General features: G+C 42.2%; 1 protein-coding gene across 13 annotated transcripts in view; it reads left to right on the top strand.

Annotated features, from left to right (window-relative positions):
* Positions 1-26,304, top strand: part of nrxn3b (neurexin 3b) — a 295,208-nt gene that overhangs the window by 265,170 nt on the left and 3,734 nt on the right. For 11 of the 13 annotated variants that reach the window (XM_079340502.1, XM_079340503.1, XM_079340512.1 and 8 more), the window contains one exon: positions 16,583-16,661. In XM_079340502.1, the coding sequence (XP_079196628.1) occupies positions 16,583-16,661 (79 nt within the window). Of the gene's footprint in view, positions 1-16,582; positions 16,662-24,799; positions 25,034-26,304 lie in introns of those variants that run through there. The other 2 variants (XM_079340504.1, XM_079340505.1) reach the window with 1 other exon arrangement.

Below are 26,304 nucleotides of genomic sequence, written 5' to 3' on the forward strand. Positions count from 1 at the left end.
TTGTCGCCCGGCCTTTGGCAGTATTGGCTAGATGTGAAGCCTACAAGTCTGTTATTGTGTTGGGTTGTAAAGATGTGAACGTCCTCAGCCCCACCTTCGTCTTAGCTTGAAGCGTGTCGTGCGAAGAGACAATAGCTACTACTCGCACCAAAAATACCCACGGAGCTCTTGGTAATGAAGTTTGCTATGCATTGTGGGTGATGTGGTCATTGGGACACGAGGAATAATAAGTGAAGTGAAAAGATAAATCTGCTGCCTCGGTTCAGTCAGAAAAAAGCCGAGAAACTGCTCTGCACCTTGTTGTTAAAGTGAAACAGACGACTGACCGATGTTGTTGTTGTGCAGAAACAGAAACTTGTGTTCCAGCATTGTTCTTTATTGACCCTAAGAAAAGAAGAAAAGACTCGCGCCTGCTTTTCCCTCATTATGAAAGTGAGTGTTGGCAGTTCAACTTGTTGTTTTAAGAAGTTCATGGTTTTTAGAGGCCTGATCTATTTTTCTGCACCTTTGTGTCGAATATTTGCTCATGAAGTTAATATTGCTCTTCAGCATTCGGGTGTTTTATTCTCGTTCTGGTAACCTAGAAGGTTTGGATGCTCCTGATGAGTAGTTACAACAATCCTTGGCTTCATTTCCAATAAATTAAAACAGGTGCAGCTCGAGAAGTGGCTCTCTAATCCCCGCAGTTCTGCAGAATTCTTGTTGAATCAAATACTGGATTTTACGCTTGCTGGTTTGATGTGGATAGTCGGTTAGGGACGCTCATTTATGCAATGCTTTCTATCAAGGGAGATCAACGTCTCTCGTTCTCAATTAGCTCACGCTGTTGGCCTGAGATGTTTGAGAACAATTAGGAAAGGAGGCTGCAATCTCGAGTACCGTGGGGGGAAAACCCGCTGAGGGGAAAGGCACTGAAAGTGATTTGCATGGTTGCCGTGTTAAAGAAATTGCTCGCGTCCATCATCTTCAACTGGCCTGGTGCTCAGGAGACGGGAAAATGAGAGGTAAATTGTTTGCAGTTTAATTGGTCTCTTTTTTCAGTTGAGAGTTGGGAAATAAGGCCGCATTGAGGCGTTTGGATATGCATTGCATGATGACAATGTTCTGAGGTTGAATAGACAGGGGTTCTTCCCTGGCACAGTGTCATTTCAGTATTTTTAGATTATTTCAAGCTGTTAGGATAGATAGTATGAGGTAGACAGTTACAGGAAAGTTTAGAGAGAGGGCAAGCTGCAGGAGGAAGGTCATGAACCAGAATCAATTCACACAGCTGCAAGATAAGATTTTGCACACTAAGCTCCCGCGATGCTCACTCGCCCTCCATTTTCTCCTCACTGTTTTCCTCGACTTGCTTCTTTTACGGCGTCTATCTAAAGCACATCAAGGATGTTGCTTAACGCCTGGGGATATATGATAATCACTGATTTATTCTCTGTTCAAGAGGTGGTGAGCAAAGGCGCTGTTCAGCCTGCTGCGCGTCTCGACGTGGTAGTCTGCCAGATGATGTTTGATGAGTGTGTTCATCTGCTCGTGTGTGTGCGTGTGTGTGCGCGCGTACAGGTGTGTGTCAGTGTGTAGGCAGCTCCGCTCCTCTTCTCCACCTGCTGTCAGTCGTCTTCTCTTTCTAGTTAGTCAGTCTCTGTGATCACCTCCCCTGCAGCCGTCGCCCAGACCTGCCGGTAATTGTATTAAGGTCAAAGTAGTTTGCAGGAATACCTTCGTTTGCTCCTTTTTTTTTTCCCTCTTTGCTTCCTTTCTCTGTTTTTTGGGGGGGTTTTGGCAATATCCAGCTTTTATTCTCTGCAAGACACCCTTCCTCCAAGTGAATTCTGGGAGATGAATGCTGGTGGTCCACTATTTGCTCTGTAGGTCCAATTAGGAGACAGCGACTGATGAGGAGCCTGCTGCTTTGTGTGGCTCATTAAAGGGAGACACACACACACACACACACACACACACACACACACACACACACACACACACACACACACACACACACAAGCACACTCGCAGTTTGTACAGGGATCTCTTAATCATTTTCGCACACGTCTGCATACATGCAGAGCTAAATTAGGCTACAGTTACTTGCATATATTCCAGCGCGCACACACACATACACACACATACACACACACACACAGAAACATCCAAATCTGTCTGTCGTGTTGCAGCTGCAGCCACTTACATTGTCAGAGAACAGAAGAACAAAATCAAAGGATTTTCAATGTCTCGTTCCCCCCCTCCCAACATCAACATGACAAACTCATTCCAGGACTGTCATGGATTGTCTGTCTCTGTCGACCGAGAGTGTTTGCAACATTGCGAATGTCTCTATGAATTTTTCATGTCACTTGGTGTGAAGAAGACTATGTGCGAGAAGATATTTCCATTAGACTTCTCTGTGTGAAGTTGCTGAAAGATGTTCACTTTTCCATGTCTGTAGGTCATATGTGTGTGTCCATGTGTGTGTGTGTCATCCTATGTGTATGTGTGTGTGTGTGTCTGTGTGTCTGTGCGTGTGCATGTGTTTGTGTGTGTGCGCATTAAGGGCAGTTTGTCTCTCAGTGTGTGAAAACCAGCGGCAGGCTCCGGGGGTTTTGAACCACAGGGGTTTTTGTAATGGATGTCCTCCGTGCCTCACAACACAGTTTATATAGATCCTCCGGGAAAGCTGATGTGTGTGTGTGAGTGAGTGTGTGTTTGTGGAAACCCGCTGTCTTGTCAGCCTATACTGTCACGGCGGGGCACCCACACACCAAGGGACAAGCAAACACACACATCAGTTACACAAACAGGAAAACACACACACACACACACACACACACACACGTTGCAGCAGTTTGTTTCTGAGCAGGACATCAGCACATGCTCACAGGCTGAACGTCCTGCTGCGATGCCACCTGAGATCGCTGACTGGTTATAAAACCACACACAAGTCCAACTAATAACTCAAACTTACAACTGAGGCAACAAAGTTAACCACTTCCAGCTCAAAGGCAATCATAGTGCTGAGGAGGACCGGTCCCTCTCTCTGCAAATGCAATTAAACAGATCAATATAGTGCAGACAGTTGAAATTCAGCATTTGTCTTTTAGATTAACTTGAACAATTGTGGATTTAAACCCCCCCAAAAAACATCCCGGATGGCATTCAAAGTGTTACATGACAAATCCAGATTCCTCTGCTTTCCATACAGATGTCATCTATCCCCTAGCACATGCCAGTAGACTTGCATGGATTATCAAAGTGGAACAGTCGGTATTAAATCCTGTGCCAAGCCATTTTAAAAAATGGCGAGGTTGCTGCGAGATCCCAGACTCTTGGTGGTGTTTAATTAGCTTTTTTTTCCAGCACAACGATTCTGGGAGTAAAACTATTATAAAAGTTAAACTTCTCCTGCAAGCCTTTCTTTTTTTCTTCTGCACTCTTGCAAGTAACTTTTTTTTAACAAACTTCGGAGACTTTCCATAAGAAGTTCAAACATTTGACTCCAGTAGGCTACACCAAACATCCTTTGGTATGTTGAGTGTGAAGGGGCTGCCTAAAGCTGTTTCCATGTTGACCTTCAGGAGAGAAAACTTTTGAAACCATAACACAACCTGTACATCAGCACTTTCTCAGCTAATGGATGATTAAAAGCACTGCACTCTTTCAACCCAGTTAACAGATTATGCTTTCAAAAGGCAGCTCACGTTTAATGCAGTATGTAGATTCAGCCATCAGGGGGCTCTAAAACATGGGAGCAATTCTCTTTTCTACTCAACCCCACAACTCCGACGACAAACAAACACCGAGTTGTCAAGACGACCGGGCAAAACAGACCAGAGGAAAATAATACGTTTACGAATGAGCTAATGTACCAGAGTATAATTTAGGATTAGGGTTTATCTGTTTCTTTTTGTATTCATCCATTAACTATGTCAACAACACAGAGACAGATTCAGCTCAAACATGGAAACAAAAGCAAACATTTAGCTTAAATGTATCAAAGAAACAGTCACCTCTCATATTTTGTACTTGTTTGGTCAAGAATCTTCGAGATATAAAGTGACACATTGTGGTTAAAGTAGACCAACAACAGCTGGGCACAGTTACTGCTCACAGCAACAAGAAGTCCTCCCCTCATTAAGAGGCCAGACTGGCACACTTGAGTAACTCTGAAGAAAAACAAAGCTGACTCATAGATGTGGTCGACATTAGCAAACAAGCTAGCACCAAGTGAAAAGGAGATGGGGCTGAGGTTATTTTTGATTTTGTTATTTCAAATGCTAGCTGCTTTCTGACGCCTTCTGACTTTGTGCCAGGCGATGCTAAATATGTCTCTGAGATGACATATTGAACACAACACAGAACTGTCAGATGGCTCTCTCCCTGAGCTGTGAGCTACATGCGATAATAAATCAAAACTTCAGGTGTGTTTGGGTCTCGAGCTACAGCGGTGCGCACTGACTCGCTGAATTATTCCACAGTAATAGTAATGAATCTCTGCACAGGGCTGTGCCGTGGATAGATGTCCTGCCTTTGCTGTGCACTTGAATTTATGCTTATATATGAGAGCGAAACAGAGAGAGACCATGTTCTTTAGAGAATATTCACAGATCTATATATTCATAACTGTCTCCGTGTGCACAGAACGCACCATGCGTCAAGCAGACTCAATAGGATTTAATTAAATATGTATCACACAGACGCAGCCTTTGATGTTTCCCGGCTATAATGTGTTCTGTTTCATTGCTCAGCTGAGCTGTTAGCAAGGCCCACTAATGTTTCTCATCTGTGTCCACAGAGAGATGCTGCAAACTACAATGCAACCTGTTGCTCTTAACAGCATTGAGTAAAAGATAATTGCATTAATCTATCTGTGTCTGTGCGTGCGTAAGGAGTCATCCTTGTGTGTGCGTTAGCATGTTGTGGTACTGTGGGAGGGCCCAGACGTACAGTGCACTTGAATAATTTCTCTATTGGTTCGTGATTACAATTCAACTTTCATCTTCTAAAAAGAGACTAAATTGAATGCTTAATTTAGTTTTTGCTCATTAGGAACTGAAGCCTAATGGGACCTTCGGCTAATTTGGGAGACATGAGGCAGCCACAGCCATTACAGAACGCCTACATTGATTTGGCATTTAAGCCTTGAAGTCATAATAGCCTTTGACTGTGAGGAATGCAGCAATATCGAAGTGGATTGAAGAGGGAGATCAAAATGTGGTCCACAAGGAGAGAGTGTAAGGTCTAATTTCATCTGCTTGTTGGAGACTTCACACATTCTCAATAGAAAGCCAATAAGCTTTTCAAATTGGACATATCGTCTTACTTATTGATTGTATTGTTGTAATTAGTGAGGTCACTCAGGTTTATTTTTAAAGCCCCTTAGACATAAAGGCTTTCCCGACAACATGCAAACAAGCATCTGCTAAGATTAAGTAAATGTGGAGAATGCATATTTATAACAGAATAGCACGACAATGAAACACAGATTTTTTTTATTATTATTATTATTTATTTTTTTAGAAGGTGGGGCCATTGATTAGAAAAAGATATCTGGCATAAGTAAGCCTAGCGAGCGAAATCAGAATCGGTCTTTCCAAAAAATCCAAACTCAGAACTAAAGTGACCAATTTACCTGAAGCTTAGTTAGAATACATGTATTCATGACTTTATAACCCAGATGTCAAGACACCATCAAGCACTGAGTCAAAGCGAAGAAAGAATACATCTATGGAGTTTCCAGGCACAGAGCAGCAAATCTAAAACACAAAGATGTATCTGAGGAACGACGGAAGAAGAAAATGGGCTGAATGGTGAATGTGAAGAAAGAGTATCTTTGGCAGCACTTTAAAGGCAACAGCACTGAATCTGACACCAATATGTGTATGTTTCTTGGTTCCTTGTTTGTTCTTCTGTTAATTAATATGGAGCAAAATCCTCTTCTGATCATATGGACTCAAGCCCGGTACAGTACGAGGGTGTGGATTTACAAACTGGTTGTTTCCCCTTCAAAAAGTGAACATTTACCGTACTTACTTCTCTGCTTTGACCTACTTTGATCTTAGTCCTGTATGCACAGATGCATCGATTCAACATCCATATTGGCCAATATTGGTCCTGTTGACAGACATTGGTGCATTTGCATGTGACATGGTTTTGTTTATGGTATAAAGTGGTGACTTTGTGGGAGTCTTAATCCCAGTGATGTCACAAAACAAACCCATCGACCCTGATTTTCTCAATCGTGCATCTGTTATCTTAATCGTTTATTCTTTCCTCTTTAATAATGCAACCTCTGCAGAAGAAATGAAGTCGATCATACTGTATGTTGTTGTTGGGTTCAGTCGACATTGACTGTTACAGGGTTATGCTTTGTCTTTTCATAAACTTGTTTTAACACAAACCCCTGCACCTCTGTTCGCTGCACAAGCCTGTTTACCCACTCGCCCCTTCTGTTTGTCTCCCACACTCTTCATCAACAGAATGATTTGTAAGTCACAAAAATGTGTTTCTTCCCCCCTCGAAAATGAAATTTCACAGCAGGCGGAGCCGCATGTGTCAAAGAGGATTCTCGTAAATGACGTAACCGAAACGCACGAGGCTCCGGGTGTCATCGGAACTTTTCACAAGCCTCAAAAACAGCAACATGATTTATTCAAAGACTGCATGTTGAGGTGTGTTTATAGTTTGGATGTTCCTCTGCGTGAACCGGGTGCATGCAAGAGCTTCTCGGCAAAAGGCAGACAGTCACAAGGGGAGGAGAGATGAGGTGCAGATTGTCCACATGATAATGGTCCCGAATGGTGTTCATCTCTCGCTGTCTGGAAAAGATAGTTTGCATCGAGCTTTAAAAGCCACTGTGCATGGTCAGTGATGTATAACGTCAGAGTGCCATTAATCTTCACTCATTTTCTTAGTTTGGTAAATGACAGCTCTTTTACAAATAACTTTTGTGTATTTTTATAAAAGTAATATTATTTTCATCCCAAAAGTCCTGGTCAAACTTCTTCATTAAACACCGGCCTGCTGGTGTCCGTGCAGAAACACGCTAACCTTAATTTTGTTGTGAGGGCCGGTTTCTGCCAATGTTTTGTAATCTGCAGTAAAAATGGAACTCTTTCCATTCCTGTCCTGACTCCCACCATCCTCCTATTACCCCCTCCACACGCTCTCATCTTCTCCCTGCCTCTCCTTTGGTCACAGCTTTCAGCGCAGCTCACCGCCACATCCACATGAATTCCGCACTTCCTCTTTGAAGGGAGAGGAACCACAAACGCTAACGCTAACCGTAACTCGGAGCTGTAATCGCTGCTCCAATTTCACTTGAGGACGGCATAGAGAGGAGAAATTTCCTCCCATTTCCCATCTGCTTCCCTCACATGTACCTCTTCGCCTGTCTCTCATCACGTTCTCGGACTCCTACACCACCGCCACGCTTTTACCCGTTCTGTCTGTCTGCATGTTCACGTACAGTACGTGTTTGTGTGTTTGTCACAGGGCTTCCCTGATGACCTTGTACACTGCGGCAGGGGGGTGATTAAGGATCAGGGCCAAAGACCATTTCCTTTTTCCATGGGAAGATGAATGACCCTGTTTGAAAGTGGCTGCCTATGGCCTCAGGGCAATTAGAGTTTGCTGTGAGCCAGCAACCCTCGCTGCTCTGTGTACAAAGGCAGGTCCTTGAGAAAAAGAGAAATACTCGGCACATAAGCCATTCTGCTGAAACCAACGTAGCACGCTGATGGTGAACAAATTAAATGCATTTTCTCTTTTTTCACCTTCCCAGCTGTTTTGCCTGCTGCTCTCCTCGCCAACCTTATTCCATTTCTTTATTAAACGCAGATAGGAAGAAAAAAGTGCTGACTCCAGGAGGCAGCAGAGAAATGCCCACCGAGGGTGCTCATTTTTGAAATATCAATATTTGATCTAGGGAATGATTAAGCGCGTGTCTTTGACCTCACAAGTCGATTGTGGAGCTCGTTTTGTCATATTCATGCTCCATGTTAACGGAGAAGGTTGACAGAAAGACTCAGCCTTTTTTCACAGTCTGTTTGCTTGGATCGTACAGCCATACAGTTTATAATCACGATTAAACATCATGCTCAAATGATTTGTTAAAATTCCCCTCCATGTTCTTTTGAGGATACCTCTGTGCTGCTGTTTTCATTCCCCACCTTTTTTTCTTCTTTTTTTTCTGATAAAGCATCTTATCTGTCACACAGCGGCAAGCGTGAGCAAAAAGAATTGTGGCAGCCTATTGATAGGGATATGGCCCAGCATCATTGATTCCCCTTGTAATACAAGCTTCTCTCTTGTCAGCCTGTCAAAGCCCAGATCGGACATGATAACGTGCACATCAGACAGCCGTCAATAGAAAGGCGAAGCTTCCGCCGAGAAGATGACTATCTTATTTTGGGACGAGGGCTGGAGGAGTCGAGGAATGGGAATAAGTGAGGAGAAGAAAGAGGAGATGAGAGTGGGAGTTCGTCTGACCTCTGATGTCTGTCACTTTTTCTTTCTTTTTTTTTGAGGCGTTTCTCAAACTGAAAAATAGTGTGCAGCGTGTATCCTCATCTAACACGTGTGAAATATATATGTCCAAGGTGCTGGAGAAGCACTTGAGGTAAGAAGTTGCTTTGAATGGTGCGTCTCTGATTCGCCCTTGCCCCGGCAATGTCACTTTGATCTCTGAACATGCAACCATATTGGATATCCATGGCAACTGACTGCCAGGATGGGGTGCTCGAGGAAAATTGATTTGTTTGGGGTTTATTCCTTTCAGTTAAACAAAATCAGCTTTTGCCTTTGGGCTTTCTGGCATTGTAAATAAAGCAGATTGGGTTTGAGCGCGAGGTTATAATGTGGATCTATAACATCGTGTCTCTTCCCTTATTCTCAAAAGGCTTCGTTTCACAGTGTTTCCTTCACCCTCTGGGCAAAAAAACACGTGAAGGTCATTTGTTATGATAAGACCGTGGTGCGTTCAGGAGCAGCCTCGAGCCCCCTCCCTCCTTTATGATATGACTGTGTGTTGTACTTAAGCAATGGCTGCTTATTTTCTCCCTCGCCTCTCCAAGATACAGCACTGTTGGCGCTCATATTTCATGTCATGTTTTGTAACCCGGGGGCCATGGCAGCTTTTTAGCCTTTACACTGCTTCTACTGACCCAGGGGAAAACTACAGACAGTGGTCGAGTACATTATGTCTTTCTTTTCCCCCTGCCGAGCACAAGCGGCTGCTTTGATGTGCCCCATCAAATCACCATCACGCTCAGCAGAATATTCAACTGCATCCACGGCCGCAGCTGCAGCAGCTGCTCCTGTTGCCATCCATGTGTTTAATGAGTTTTATGCCAAGTTGAAATATTCTCTGTGTGATTAGTATGAATGTTGGATAATAGCTGTCAGCACATATTAAGATAATGGAAAATCTGACAGCAAGTTGGTCTTCAGTAGATTCAATCGTTTAAAAAAAAAAAAAAAAAACCTAGAAAAAAAATGTAGATTGAGACGTTGTGTTCTTCGATTGCACACAAGGTGACGACATGTATAATCTTCTTCATAAGGGCAGTTTGCTGCGGCTTGTTGTGCTCCTCATCTGAGTGAGGACATATGCTTTTTATGGAAAGCAATCACGTTTTAGCACGCAAATGTTCTGAGATCAGTCAGGTTTATTCTTAGTCCGAGGTGTAAAATGATGGTGTGAATGTACTCTCGCTCCTGCAGGAACATTATTACATACGCCTCTGTAGTTAAGGACAAAAATAAAGATAATCTAAAATAAGGAACTAACACTGAAGCATCACACCTTTTTTTCCCCCCCTTCAGTTTGTTTGACTCGTGTTTGAGCCACGTTGGTTCTGCTTTGCTGGCAAAACTGTAAAGTGTGAAAAGTGTGGCCCCGGCTTTATTGAATAGAGGATTTTATTTGGCTGTGGAAGAAATCTGTCAGACACCGGTTGCATTTATCTGCTCGATGTAGCAGAGCGTGGCAGCCTGCAGTGCGGCTGCTTCTGCCACTAATATAGCCAGAAGGGACCAAGAGCAGAGGCCTGAACTTTGTATTAGAGACATCTCCTGCTCTCATGACATAAAATGTTATGAAATCAATATATTGAGATTTATATGCATCATGACAGAGTAAAAGGTTACTTTATTATCCATCCATACTAAAATGGTTGGAAAAAGAAGACGATAAACTTCATTGATTCCTGAGGCAGTGGTGCTGCTTTTTCACTGGCTTGGTGGACAACTGCTTGGGGCCCAAGAAAAGTGGAGGGCCCCTGAGGACTCCGATGCTAATTTTGCAATGACATTAAGAAACCTCCCTGACAGCTTCAGCTTGACTTACTTCCTACCAAGCAATGCATTATTAAACAAAAAAAACAACACTTTGCTAATGAAATTAAACAAAGAAAATTTAAGAGGACTTATACATCTAAGGGGGGAACATAAAAAGGATCGTGACACTGGCAGACATAATGGTAAAGAGCGCTGATTGGCTCAAATGCTTTTTGCCCATGGGCCCCACCAGACTATAATCAGCCCTGCCCTGAGGAGAAGTCAGTATTTTTTCTCTGTTATTAAATATGCTGCACGCGTATATATACACACATGCACAAACAGGAGCCTACAGTCCTATAGGCCCTAATGGAGAGGTGTCAGAGAGAGGGGCTACACACAGAAGAGCAGTAGGGGGGGCTCTGGCAACTTTACAGCAACTAGTCTCATATTCTATACTTCCATACAGACAGTTCTGTCCACAGGGGTCCCCAAATCCTTCTTAACCAAAAGTTTCTCACAGGAGCTTTAAGAGAGCTAATAGAACAACTGTCTTTCTGGGGGGGGAAATGTCTTCCAAAGGTTCAGCTTAAGCTTAAAATTATGTTTCAAAATTGTTGTGTTTTTTTTAAGTTGGTTTTATTCCCTTCTTAGAGAAAAATTTCCTCTGTGACTTTTTCTCTGGCTTCCGTTGCAGCAAAGGGATTGAGACACAAAGAAGTAATTTTCTGACACAGTGTCTATACAGGCCCTGTGGGAATTGCAGCACATAAGTAGAAGAGCAGCAGCAGCTTCAGTCCTCCATCAGCGTCTATACAAGCTGCATTCAGGTGCTGTATAAGTGTATATGTGCATTGCCTGTTGCAGGTGTAAACATGAGCCTAAAATCCCAGCGTTAGAACAGAGATAACAAACATGGATAACAAAAAGTCATTAGGTGTTGTAAATTAGAGAGATTCTTTCAAAAAACGACTTTATGCCTCTTACACATTTATTTACGAGGCTTATATTCTTTACGATTCCATCTTATTGCAAACATACTTCTCTCTACTGGACATGCACAGGTTTATTTCCCTGTGGTTAAAAGATTTTATTAAAATACATGTTGGTTCCCAAAGCTCCAGGTTTATTGTTAATCAATGGTGCAGCCTCTTTGTTCACTCTGAGGTCAGGCTTGACTGGTGATGTAGCACGCACTCCTTGCTGCTGCTGAGGTAATTGCAGCTCGGCCTGTTAATGGTGTCTGCAATGCTGCTGGCTGATACACAGTCGTCAGTCCAGACTTCCTGATTAAACACCAAAGAAGCTTTGTGAAAACATCTTTGCACATTCTCCATTCCGTCTACGCCAGTGCCATCAGCGGTGAAGCTAAAAGCTTAGTATTTCGAGACTCTCAAGCAGGCCGTCTATCTTTATCGATCCCCGGGTGTGATCCTGTTAGTTGATGTGCTGAAGTGGTCAGAGGTAATGAAGTCTGCCTATTGATTTGGCTGTACTGTCTGTTTGTTGAGTTAAGAATTTTAGAAACACTTGTAGGCGGGGTAAGCAGGATAATCATGGTGCTCATTGCGTGTGAATGATGTCCTGAAATCATATTGTGTGACACGCTTACTTAACATACAGGAAGTACAAAGAATGCATGCACAGATCAAAGCTTCAAACACTCACAACAAACCAGCCTGCAAATCCATCCGGCCATAGCATCTAAAAAAAAAAGATGATTTGTTGAGAATAATTAGACCAAAAAAAGAAATCACTTTGCTGCCAAAACATAACCCACTCTATGTTAGGGAGATTTAGACGGAGAATTGGATTTCCCCAGCTGTGAAATCAGTTTTTGTAGTCCTGCTGGCCAACCACATCATCCTGCCTTACCACGCTGTACTCTCCCACCGCTGCATACACATGCAGCGTTTGCCTTTTCCGCTCCATGAGCTCTCTTTGCATTTACAGCCTCTAGCCTCATGCTATATGTTATTATCGACGTCTCAGTTCGAGTGAGAGAAGACTGTAAGCTCTGTGTGTCACTTCATTGGTTTTGCATTAGTCCAAACGCGTAAAAATGGCACCCATAAGCCTTTCACGAGAAGCACTTCAGCTTGAACCGTTGTGACTGGCAGAGATACATCATGTGTTTGTAAAAATGAATCAGGCAGCACAATCTAGTGGGTCTGCAAATGTCAAACATCACACTTCAAAAGCCCTCTTCAATTTCTCCGAGTGGAATCAAAGTCGCTCAGATGAGAAGGTCTCTTACTCGGAGTCACAGATGATTTTCAATCAAGTGGGGGAGTGAATACATTGACTGAGAATGTATCCTTCCACCATTCAAATGCAACCTTTACGATAGACGAGGTGAGGCAGCCAGTCCTCCTCTTTCATGTGGATAGGCTCAGAGATGAAGTGCTCTGTGATTTTTTTTTTCCAAGGCAGAAGTTTTGCAGTGCAGTCCAGGGAGCGCAGAGGTTAATGAGGATTACCTTGGGGGTTTAAAGCCATGCAATCACCTTATTAATTGATTAATGTACCACAAACCTTCTTAGTATGGTTAGAGCCATATCAGTCCTTCTGGTAATGCTGCTCTTTCCTTCACTGTTCTTCTCATCCCAGCAATAGCTAAAGGTTCAAACAGCGGCATCGCAGAAAGACGAAACGTTTCATGGAGACACTTGGTGGAACGTCTCAAAGATGAAGAGGTTAAATAGATTAGACTGGGTAAGATGGAGAATAAAAAGAGAAGCCCAGAGAGGCCAGGTCTGAAGTAAGGCTCGCTGCTGGAAAGTAATGCTACAGCTAATCACATGTACATTTGCTGATTTTTCAGAGCCAATTAAATGGTTAGAAAAATGTAAATATTTACCTGTTAGCTGCAATAGTAGACAGTTAGGACATCATAGTAGCTCAGTGCCAGCTCACCTGGGAAGTGCACACCGTGCTGTAGGGTCACAACAACGCTGGCCCTTTGCTGCATGGTCTTCCAAAAACTCTTAAAGTTAGAGATGGGACTGATCTGATCTAATATCGGAATTGGGTCCGATATTTAAGTAATTTACAATATGTGTCGGATATTGGCCTGATACACATCACAGATCAAGACATATGGTAAGGCACTTTCACCATTCTCAGCTCGCACGGATTGACTTTCAAGACATTCTGACTAAACTGTTAAAAATCAGTTCAAAATGTTTAATTTGAAAAACCTTACCTTCGTGCTGCTTCCTGTTTGTATGTGACACCAGCACAATGCTGGGTGTACTACAGCTCTGTGTAGCCTTAAACATAATACCAACAAGGACAACAAGCTTGTTAGTTATGGGGGGAACATTTGGGAATCAGTATCTGTGTAGTATGTGTATCAGAATTGGAATGAAAAGAAAACAAGTGGATCAGTGCATCTCTACTTAAAACAAGCAAAAAGGAAAACATTCTGCAGATTCTGGCATCAACAGGAGGTGGGCAAGCATAGTTTGTTATCCCCCTTCCCAACTTATTGACACTTAAGTGGTACCATTTGTTCCGTTAAAAGGAGCAGGAAAAATTCAGAAGCATTTCATTTGTTGCCAAATTATTTTCAGAATGGTTACAAACGTTTTTTCCAAGGAATCGCTGCCAAATTCAAAACACAAAAACAAATTCTCTGTAAAACCGTCATTTGTAGAAATGAACATATGAGTGTTGATGAATTAAAGAAACAAGCAGTTAAATCACTTCACAGTCACATTAAGCTCTGCTGGTATATTAAACTTTCTTTCCATCTCAGTGGAAGCATTGCTGTGAACCACTGGTAAGTAAGAACATGTGATCAAGGGATGAATATAATCTATGTGTTTTAATTAGTAACGACGGATCACATGAGGGACGTTTGACCCTTCTACTCGCAGCTCATGTGACCTTGATTTGACGCAGCAGTTCATAAAGTAGCTCCTAATCTGCAGAGGCGCACATTTAATCGGCTTTTAAATAATTAACATCAAGTAACATCCATTTTACAAATCATTTCAAGGAAACATCTGGAACATGATAAGGGCTTCCTTGAGCTCATTTCTAAGGGCTGCGTCAGACAGAAAAAAAGGTCAGAAAAACATGTTCTCATCATTTTTTTATGGAATATAAAATCGCGCCGCTCATTTTTAGCACACAATCTCCAAGTGCCCATTAAAGTTCTGACAAAATGTACAGTTGTGTCTCTTACTTATTTAATTTCCACCAGCAGTGTCGGAAAAAAGAGGAGCAGTCTAATTTGCCCATTTTTTTTGTTGCACTTTATGAACAAGTAGCTTATTTCTACAAACTGATCTGACATGAGAAGAATCTCCTCTACAAGGGAGTTAAATATCATTACAGTGTTACACGGATTATTAAACAGATCTATATTCTTTATGCATGAAAAATTAGTGAAATGAAAGATTGATTACAGAACTCTTGAGAAGGCGTCTTTTGCCGTCTTGTGTTAAGCACTCTTTGACATCAATTACAAATCCCTGATCTACTTATCAGACCCCTTCCTTCACTCTGTTTGAATATGTGATACAAACATTGATCCGGACGTTTTGTTTTTGGAGTACATGACTGCGTCTAAACCCTCTCTGCTGGTGTTTGAGACGTTGTTATTTTGAAGAGGAACTCTCGGGTGTTCCCTCTCGCTGACAGCAGAACCAGGATCTTTGTTTTATGACCATTAAGGCATCATCAGTAAGAATCACCAGACGCTCCACGATCTGATCTCATCACGATACTGAAGTCACAATAAGATATTGCGGCTTTGAACTCAGTCTATTCATCTGTCATCAGTCTGTACACCTTGAAGTGCATAAAGGAAAGAAGCACAGTCGTCGTGGCTACATTGCAGGTGAATTAATCTATGCTCCACGTGTTGTTATTTAAAAGCAGGCCGCCTGAAAGTATGACTGCAGATCATGTTTCCCAGCGACATGTTGTGTTAAGAACATACCGATCAGTGTTCAAGACTCTGCTAAGCTCTGCATCTCAGGCTGGGTACGTATTTGCTCAGTGTTGAGATGCTTTCAGTGTGAGCTGCAGAGAAATGCAGCACGGACGGACGAGAGAGAAACACAGTGTTTTCAGTTGATACCAGGTTATGGTGTGATGGTCTGCTGCTGAAATTGCTGGAACAGACTTTGAAGTGGCTCGGCTTTTTACATCCCGCTCACTGTGTCCCTGCCTCCCACATCTGCCGCCATCATAATAACAAGCAATAACCCTCTTTCAGCAATAACCAAGACTTTTACGCCCGTAATGTGGCTTCAATAAACAGTCATGTTTACCAAGGGGCCATATTTTACAGCAATTTAGTTTAGAGCCTCCCCTCTTGCTTCGGGTTTTTTTGCCTCCTTGTGCTGGAGTACAGTGCATAATGTGTTGCATTATGCACGCCAGCACAAACAGGCATTAACACATTATCAAATGTACCGACATGGAGAGTATCCTGCATAATCAGACCACATATTTTGCAACGAGAAATCCACTTTTTCACTGTGTGCTTTGGTGGAAATACATGTTGAACATCAGCATGCATTCGTATGCATACGCTGGAGGTAGACAGCTTTCTCCAGGCCCTGTTGAAAGCAGCAGCGCAAGCATGGGGGCGCGTTTCATTAGTCTGTCAAACTCAATGATATTTAGGGCCCCACTCCCTCGGCCAGGACTGGAAAACTCAATCAGCACTCTGATTTCATAACCCTGCTCGGTGACAGGGTTTATTTTATCGCCCCGCTGATTCATTCTAATAAAAGCCGGCTGCCCAGCGCACCGTCGCTGAAATACAACCCCCACCCCCCCTCCCCTTCTGTCCTCCTTGGGTCGACCCGAAAAAAAAGAGAGGGGTTGGAAAGGGGGGAGGGGATAAATCAGAATTGTGGGAACTGAAAGTTGCAGATAATCCATCGCTGGTCCGGGTGAAGCTTGGAAAGTCGGCCGCCCCATCCCTCCTTCCCTCTGCACCCTTTAGCACAAATCAGAAGCCGGGACAGTGTTGATCTGTGAGGGCTTGGTGGGGCCATTGATTGTGGACGACAGAGGAGGAGACGGGCGATAAATAATGGGAGGCAGAGTGCGGAGGGTGAAGGAAAACAATTATCTGCGGAGGTGGAAAGCACATAAAGTGAAGAATGATAAACATTGTGAAATATGATTGACTCCAAGTGATATATGGATGCCGAAGGACAGGCGGAGAGGCCTGTGTGTGCGGAGATATCTTTGAATGGCACAGCTGTGGGGCAGTTTAGCTGAGGACTCACTCTACTGCTGGAGGCCTCGCTCACATTTTCCTCTGCTTGTGTCTCTTTCTCCGCAGACGACGGATGACATCGTTTCGTCGGCCGAGTGCTCCAGCGACGACGAGGACCTGGAAGAGTGCGACTCCGGACATGCAGGTGGGATGGGTGTGTCAAGTTGTGCTTGCTCTGAACCTGGTCTATTTCTCCTTATCTTTTCTTTGATTTGCTACCGAGGAGCCTCTCCTCTTAGCATCATGTCCCATGGGAGCTTCAAGTGTAACTTCAAAAAGCCCTCCGAAAAGTAGCCACTGTGAGAAATATACACTAGTGTGAGGGGTTCTCAGTGTATATCCAAATGTTTAACAACTCTTTGGAGATGGATGAAAGCCGTAAGAATCAAGGTGCTACATCCTTAGCATGCCCTCTGCAGGAAGTTACAGTTTTAAGTCTAACTGTAAAGAAGTTAATGCTAAACTCTTATAGTCAGCTGCTGTAGTTAAAGCTCACACCTTTCATCTCAAAAAACAAGTTACACTTAGCGATGGGGCCTCTGGCTGCAGACATGATGAAGCGTTGATACTAATTTTGTTCTCTCAGCATTCAGTCGAGAGCAAAACTTTACTCCAAAAAGTACGAAATTAGTATCAAGCCCCATGTCGCCCGCACTGATGCTTCAAAATGTATCTGTCCTGTACATGGTTGATTTCCTCTTGCTGTGCGTGTGTGTGCGTCTCTCTTGACAGAGGATACATTTTGAGATTCTTTCGAGAACAAAGATGCTTTCAGCATAGATACTGTGATATGTAGCAGACTAACTGCAACAGAGCCTCTTCCTCCCTTCTTCTTCTTCTCTTGTTTGTACCTCTGTTTCCTTCGTCGGAGGCTTGCCTTACCTGAAACATTCTAATAGAGAACAGATATCCTCGAATTTCTGTGCGCATCGTCTCTTTTCCCTCCTCCCTCTACACACACACACACACACACAACACACACACACACACACACACACACACACACACACACACACACACACAGAAACATACACAACCACACATCACTTTGTGATAATATCAAAGTGATAAGACACTGAAAGAGTGGAGCTTGAAAATAAGACCAGAAGCTGGAAATAAAACTGCAGATTGCAAAAGGAGTGGTTATTTTGAGGCAACTTGGGTTTGGTCGCCTTCTGAACATGCAGCTGTCAATCACACTCGTGCCCGGGAGCGGTTGGCATACATCTGAATTGTGTAGAGTAAACCAGGAGAGTGTGAGCTCTACCTGAACTGGCTTAGGATGTGAGAAGCGTCACCCCGTCAGCCCTCTGGAAATCATTACCAGCTCCAGATATTTTAATGACTTTACTGTCCTTCAGCGTGTCGTCATAGCGGACTAATTGATGCCGCGTTTAATCTGGCTAAATATGGCTCGGTTTAGCACCGAGCATATGTCCACTTTTCACTTTTAATAACAAGCCCAAATTTAAACAATGCATTGCCCCTTGTTATCACTGCTCATAGAGAGAAACAGATAATCCAGCATTCCTGTATTCCTCTGGGGAAATGAGGTCTTTCCGCGCATTAAGGTAGATATTATTCTTTTAATTCAACCATTCCCTCCAATCTGGGAAAAGAAACTCATTTACTTTGAAGCCTTATCACACTGTATTAGCGTTTGTTTCGTTAAAATTATGACCACATTTAGGTCCTTGAGCTCATGGCTTTTTGATGTGAATAAAAACCAATTTTCTCCGTACCTCCGTGCAGTATTTAGGTTCGTTATCTACAAGCACAAGTTGCTTTCTCTTTCAGAGATAATGGGAATTGAACGGGCAAATTTATATATATATATATATATTTTATTATTATTATTTTCCTCTCTGTGGTCTATTAAAGCCTCAAACCCAAGTGTTCTCAAAAGTGAAAGAGTCAGATGTTTTTACTGTAACATGGTACCCTCCCCTCATATAGTGGCCACATATGTAGTCATACACACTCATACATACCGTACATTTCACCATGTGGACACAGAAATTCATATCCTCATTCCTGCCCCGCTTCCAGTCGTATGAACAGTTGCATGACATTGTGTTGGTTTCTTTTTCGGTTGGATTTGTTTTCCTTTCTCCTGTGGTGCACATATGAACATCTGTCCTCTGTATCGATTTGGACCCAGCTGCTGGGTTGATTAAGATTAGAGCTTTTTTTTTTTTTTGTTTGTTTGTTTTTTGCCTTTCCTTTGGGATGCAAAGGGTGGGTTGAGTGGGGTTGTTTTATTTTTCTTGGTTTGTTGTGGTTGAGGGCTTTTTTTCTTTTCTTTTTTTTTTAGTTTTTTTTTTATTTCCTTTGGTGTCCTCCTCATCATCCGTCGTCCATCCTCCAAGCAAGGATAAGAGCCACTCCTCCCGTTTTTGCCTCATCTTGTGCCGCATGAACTTTTGGTGGTTGGAAAATTTCAACGTTCTCCTCCTCCTCATCACGTTTTGTGTTTATATATTTTTTTATTTTTGGTGCCACATGGGCTTCTAAAGAAAACATCCTCCCCTCATTTTTCGATACAACATAGGGAAATGAACGGCAACAAAATCTTTTCTTGCCATCATCCTTTTTTTGGCCTTGTGCAGGCAACCCCATTCTGTCTCAAGAAAGTTGTGTGTGAAAGAATGACTCCTTGTCTGCCCTTTCCGAGCGTTACCCTCCCCCCTCCCCATCCATCCTCAGACTCACCCACCTTCTTTCTTTTAGCCTTTCTGCATATACATGTCTGTTTGAATGCAGATGGCATAAAAAGACTTTTATTGCCACAAAGTATATCTGTTTTTCTATTCTATCTGTTGCTCCAAGTAGAAGGCATTTGTGGCATGCACAGTGTAATGGACCGCAGCTCTATAGACTAACCGATAATCCTCTCCCCAAAACTCCCCCGGCTTCTGCATGCATATGACTGCCATCCATTTTGTGTGCTGCTTCTTCTCCACCCATAAGTCTCAGGCTAACCCCCCAGCTGGCTTCTACTACATGTCAGTGTGTGTGTGTGAGTGTGTGTGCGTGCGTGCATTCGGGGCTACAGTGGTGGTCCTGCACCGCTGCTGTTCCCCGCTGCAGCAGCACCTCCCTCTGAGGCGTCTCGTGTTTGTGCTTGTTGTCTGTGTCAGTGCTCTGTCTGTGTCTGCCAAACAGCCTGTCCTGTCCGCTGTACGTGCTCGTCTCGTGCTCTTGTTGTCTATGTGTTGATTAAAGTGTTAAACCTTACCTTCTCCCTTCTGTCCTCTGTGAGTTCCATGAGAGAGCACAGAAGGATTGTGCAGTGAGATTCCCGAAATACATAAGAGGCTGCGGAGATTTTACAAAGAGTCAAATCAACAACTAACTTTTCTAACGGAGTTCACTAGCAGGTTACAATCTGAGAATCACTAATACAAAATAAGCAATGCTACATTTATATAACAGCAAATAAGTCAATTTATGATTTAATTTCACAGTGATTAACTGATTCAAAGTGCTGCATTTTGTCATTACTATGTAATCAGAGCAATTTTGTGATTAATATGTAATTATGTTTTGGTAATTGATGCAAATGATTTAGATAACTTCAAGTGCTAATTAGAGTACTTGGTTGGAACATACAGTGCTTTGAAGTGACTAATAATCCCATGGGAAATAATGTGATTTTGACCAAAGGAAATAATTCAATTACATTTTAGGAATAGAAACAAGATACTTGTGCCCTAAAAAAAAAGATAAGCACTCAGTGTTGAAACCTCTTCCATAGAACCTACCTCCCAATACGTGTTCCCAACTGGACAGTAAAAACAAAAACAACCTACTACATAGCTATTTATGAACACCACAACCTAAAGGCTAGGCTAAAATTACACAATGCAGTATATCAAGATAGACGCCAAACAACCACTGATTTTACCACTTTAAATCGTTGAATGCAAACAATGGCTCAGGCCTTAGTCCTGTCCTGAAGTAGCTTTTTGAGGCAAAAAATTGCCTTTCTAAATACACTCATCGGCAGCACTTATTGTTTGTGTAGGACCTCAAACCCCATAAGTCATTACCACTAATTGACCCTAATCTCTTTTTACAGTACACATTGTTTTTTATTGGTTTTTGAACCCCTAGGTAGGACGTTGAATCTTGTACACTGTTGAATTCACACACCTCTATAATGTCAACCACCTTTAAAAAAGCTTTGCACCCCGTACAGACACAGGCTTCATTCATGTAAGCTTCAGGTATTAATGACACTGATATTGCTTCTACAAAGCAGCATTACAGTAGCATCAATGTAGCAGTACTAGTTAAATCTACAAACAACAAGTCCCTATACAAAAGTGACATAATAACTTGTTGGTAGTGGGATTCTATTCAGCAGCAACTGATTGATTACATGATAACAATGGATCAAATAATGAACATTAATGTTATATTAATGTGATATGATAGAAGTCACAAAGTAAACAAGTTAACTGGAAATGATCCAGCATTAGCTGTAAGGAGAAGTTGAGCCTCTTTCATTTTGTTTTTTGGGCAAAAATCAACCCATTTAGGTCCAACCACACCGACCTGACCACCATCACCAGCTAACGGACAAAAGGAGAGCCAAAATTAGAGAATGATGTCATTGTCACAAAAAAATTATTTCAACAAAAACAACTCCAAACGAACGCTCATGTTCTTCTCAGTAGAAGGGAAGCCATCCATCACTGCATCTCCACACTTTTTCCTGCACTTTGAAAATGTTAAATCTTCTCTGGTGTTGCTACAGGGCATTAACAGGTAGGTCCTGTCTATCCGTTTCAACAAATGACCCGCGCTGTCAGCTTTCTATGGGTGTCAGCCGTCCACAAATCTCTGCCAACTGGCTACCTGTTGTCCTCTATATGCCAGTCAAGTAGATTGTGAAAAGGATTGTGTATTTAATAAAAGGGCCATAAATGGTCCTGCATGCGCCATTACCCTTTCAGCCTTTGATGAAGTGAAGCACAGAGCAAACAGATGTATCATTTATCGACGTCTCTTCATCTCATTGGCCTTGCTGGGTAAAGTGGAGATTCTGTAGACAGGAAGCATGGATGTAATGTCGACTACTTTCTTCATCGCTGTATATGAAGAGTCGCTCCTCATGTCGGGTGCAGAATGAGGTATGATAGGGATGGATCACTGCGTTTTCTCAAGGCATCAACGATGGCTTCCGTCAAGCCCCATCGGGCTCGCTGTCACTTCAGCACAGGCCTCAGATCAGTTTAAAGGTTATTCAGCTGACACATGTCCGCTGGGTGCAGAGGTGCAGCCTAATGGCTGTACAGCAAATCGACCGGCTGACAGGGGCGAGTCGCCACGCCTGCTGTAGATGCCAATTTAATACGCCAGAATGCGCCTACCCTCATGATGACAGATTAAGAGCTATCTGCCATGCGCTGTGGCTTCAGGACGCCCCGGGCATAGAGCTCCTCCAACCGGAGGGAGCTCCAGCATCCTTACAGGGCAGACCTCTCTGCTTTTCTTGAGTCTCTTAAATGGAACATCTTTCAACTCTTAAATGAAATGTACATCAGAGAGAAATTAGACCTCTCTTGGCTATGGGATCTGCACAGGCAAGATAAGATCATTTAAAAGCAGGAAAAGTGCAGAGCGTGTTACGGTAAATGTTCCCGGAAAGTTCAACTATTCAACATTTCACCAATAAAAAACCCTGGCATGTCCCTTTAAGTGTGTCCACACTAAAACTCTATGTTTTGCTGGCTCCCTGGTGATCAGCTCCCTACCTGTAGGTACGGACCAGTTAAATGAATCTGCAAACGCAGGTCCCTGTGAACAATGTGCAAAGCAACAATGGGATTTCAGGCCCCCAAATCACTGACTCACCTACAATTTGCTGCGTTGAAATCCCCTTTACTCAGTTCATCCTTGGTTGCTGCTGGTGCACCAACTTTTCGCTTTTATGGCGTGGCGTTGTCAAATCTTCAACACACAGTCAGGTTTCATCTCCATTCGGAAGCCTCAGCAATCACTGGATGGACACGGGGATCAGGCCAGGAGGAAGAGAGAGAAAAGAAGAGAGGGAGTAAAGGGAAAGAGAAGCAAAGAGAAAGTGCTGCCCTGAGATTTCTGCATCTGTATCCTCACAGCTGCTGAGCTAGTCAGTCAATCAGCCGTTTAGAAGTAACTACATTCACTTAATACCTCTTCAAAAGTGTGGGCATGCAGTAGAAGGTGTCTTTCTCATGGAATGATAAAGCAGAATCCTTAATATATCAATCAATTATGTGATTTAAGATGATAAGATTGTTTTTTTCCATTGATGCAGAGCTATCCAATAAGCACTGGTGCAAAGAGACACTTGCTTATCTAAGTACTGACTTCCTGTTGTTTGATAGGAAAAAAACAAAGTGTCTTGCTGTAGGCCTGACACAGTGGAGAATTATTTGCCAGTAAGGCTTAGAATAAAATCCCTATCCATCTTTACGAGTGCGGAAAACAAACGCAGTCTGGTTATGCAAACCCATTAGAAAGCGTGGTGTTTGTCTGCCTCCGAAATGCAGCAAGATGTGCAACGCTTGTGCAAGAGCTTACACAGGATTAAAGTGTTTACCAAAACATCAAGGTCCTCTGCACTGACTTTACCAGAGACCCTTCGCTGCAGCGATTCCCCTCCCATCCAAATGTTTTGTTGATTTAGCGCTAAGCTAACAGTTGCAGAGAGCTGTTAGCCAAGAACAGAGTGGAAGGATGCAAACAACGCCAAGACAACAAGGGCAGAGACGTGTAAATAAAGGCTCACTCTGTGGTGGATTTGTTTGTTGAACAAGACAAGGACTTTTTATTCATTATTAGACAATCAAACTTGTCATGCAACATGAGCAGTAGGGTATAAGGTCGCCTTTTAGACATTCAGACACATCAGGATCCATGATGCTTAAATTCTAAACTTTAGAGGATTCTTCACTTTAGTTAAGTAATGACATTTCTGTTACCATCTTAAAAACATAGAACCCAATACATGATACCTGAAAACAAACAAACCGCTCACATCTCCTTTCACTCTTCACATTCACAAATAAACTTGCCGCCCTGTGCGCTCTTGTGGAACTCCTCCCCAGACACATTGTTTCTCTGTCAAACGAAGGCTGTTGGTTATGCACATACCACAAAGCATCTGAGCGTTTCACTATAAAAAGAAGTAGCTCATTAATTATCTCTCTACTTGCCCCTTTTGATTAATTAGCAAATGCTGTGGGCCTAAATGCCAGTTAATGTTGGTTATACATCACCCATAATGCACCTGCTCCCCCCTGATGAATGGTTTCTTTGCCTGAAGGAAATATCCCACAGCCCTCGGTGGCAGTGACTTTTTACTGACCCCTTCTTAAGCCCCTCCCCTTTCTGTCCCTATGGCTTGCTGTATATGTTCTTGTATATTACTCTCCCTAAATGCAACTTACTTAAGCATGCATTAACCCAACGTATTAAAGTGGAACTAAAATCCAAAATAAAACCATGTCTGATTGACCTCCCCCTCTCTCTCTGACGTACATCCAGATTGCACGCCCTGTTCTGTGTTTTAAATACTAACAAGAGAAATGTATTGAAGTAACTAATAATAAAGCTTTTATTATTAGTTAAATGAAGGTGGTGACACTTTGCCTATAAACTGTCCCCCCCTCTCTTTGTCTGCCTCAGTGTGTGCTTTCTGGTTGTTCATCTTTGATAGTGTGACAAATTGATTGCCTTTCTTTCTTGCTTGCTAATCTGTTTTTTTTTATTTTTGTCTCTCTTTTTTTTTGTACATATATGATAACGCACACATATATGTGTATCTCTGTTTCTTTTCTGAAAATGTTTAAATTTTAACTTTCTGCTAATTTGATAAGAATCACTTTTGCAAATGTACTAAGGATTTTTTTTTACCCTAATTAGATTGAAACTTCCTCTTTTCTCTATGACTTCAAAACAAATTCACGAACGACAGAACATTTCAAAGACAAAACCATTGGCATTGCAAAATCAAATCCTCATAGAGAAAAGAGCGAAGATTCCTCCAAAGTTGACCCTATCTGTAAAAACTGTTCCAAACTGTTTCTATGCTGATCTCTTCTAATTTTACTGTTATAGCTTTTTTCTGATTGAAATTTGGATTAAATCATCAAAAGAGTCGATTAATTTTGTGCATGGCAAAGAAGTTGCAGCTTAGGGTTTGTAAAACTGTCAGTGTTGAGAGTGCTGTTCTCTTTTGTAGATGGGCATGTATATGCTCATTGTTTGTATATCCCCATCCCTTCCTTACAGCCAAAAGCTCTAATGCCGCCCGACCGCTTCGTGCCGCCTTTACATGGACATGGCAACTGATGTACACGTTCACCCCCATCTATGTCATTTCCTTCCTAGTATGTTCATAGGTCCCACCCCCCGTCTCACACCCCCTCCTCCCAAACCCTTTAAGACTCTAAGATATGTACAGTCATCCATTTGTTCATCACTGATGAAGCTTAAGTCGAGCAAAAAAAAAGGAAAAAAAAAGAAGAGTCATCTAAAATGGCTGTAGATATTTATGGAGAGACTTATCTATAAGCAAAAGCTATAAATATACAGTTTTCTTTTTATACAAAATTACCTTTAAAAAAAAAAAGACGATAAAAAAGTTCTCCTGAACAGAATGGTGAAGATTATTTTTCATGTCATGATGTGTGGATGTATGTGTTGTTGCCTCCCTGTGCCATCTTGTCTAAAAAGAGAAATATATACTACTTAATCAGAAACTGCTGAAAAAAGAAACTAACCTAACTTGTCCAAAGGCATTCTTACACAACTTTCTTTTGTAAATTTTTTTTTTCTTCCTGCCAAAATCATGCGGGCAATTTGTTGATGTAAGTTGACAAAACTGATGGTATGCTTTCTTCCTTTGAAAACGTTCTCTTCTTTTTTTTTTTGGTAGGCTTTTATGATTTTCCGAGCTGACTTTGTTTTGTACCTGTTTTTTCTACTTACCTATTACTAATCCCCTTCTGGAAAGCTCTATCTGTGTCTTTACTTTGTGAATGTTTTCTTTTATTTATAATGTTTGCTCTAACTCTGGACTCTTTTTGCAATGCCTTATTAGAGTTATTATTTTCTTTTCTTTATTTATTTATTTTTCCTTCATTTCCGTTGTCTACTTTTCTTTATTGTTCCAAAGGTTTGCATCTCTTTATAGTGCCCTGTTTGTGAGCCTTTGCAATGTTAAAACAAGCCACTTTGGCAAGAGGATAAGCAGCTTCAATGGACATCTGAATGTTTCACGCTCTTTGTAGTAGACAAACGACAGGTTTTTACTTTTAAAGGATATGCTATCAAGTGTTCAGCAGTGGATTTATTCCAATTAATTCATGAGGGGAAAAACGTTTTAAGCATTAAGCAACTGTAATAAAAATAATATTAATAATATTATAACATAGAGAACAGAGCTGCTACAGGCCAGATTCTCTCATGAAAAGTACCAATCAGCAAACATTCAGGTGTCGGTGAACTGCCCCGTGACTTTGTGCCATCGTGGTGACTGTAGGGGTCAAAAGGCAAGAGGCTAGGGTAAATAGGGGGAGCCCACTCATGCTGAGGCAAGAAGTTCCCTCCTGTTCTTACTTGACTTGCGAGAGGTAACTTTTTGCTGCTTCAGTTTTCTTTTGAAGTTAACCGTGTGACCGTCCGATAGACTTATAGTGCAAATCAGCATTTTTAAGAGGCTTGAGGTCATGTTTTGTCACACAGAGACAAACATTCGCCTCTCCTTTTTTTCTTTTGTAGGATTTCTGTTACTA

Source organism: Symphodus melops (assembly GCF_947650265.1).
Source record: "Symphodus melops genome assembly, chromosome: 1".
NCBI classification, from domain to species: domain Eukaryota; kingdom Metazoa; phylum Chordata; class Actinopteri; order Labriformes; family Labridae; genus Symphodus; species Symphodus melops.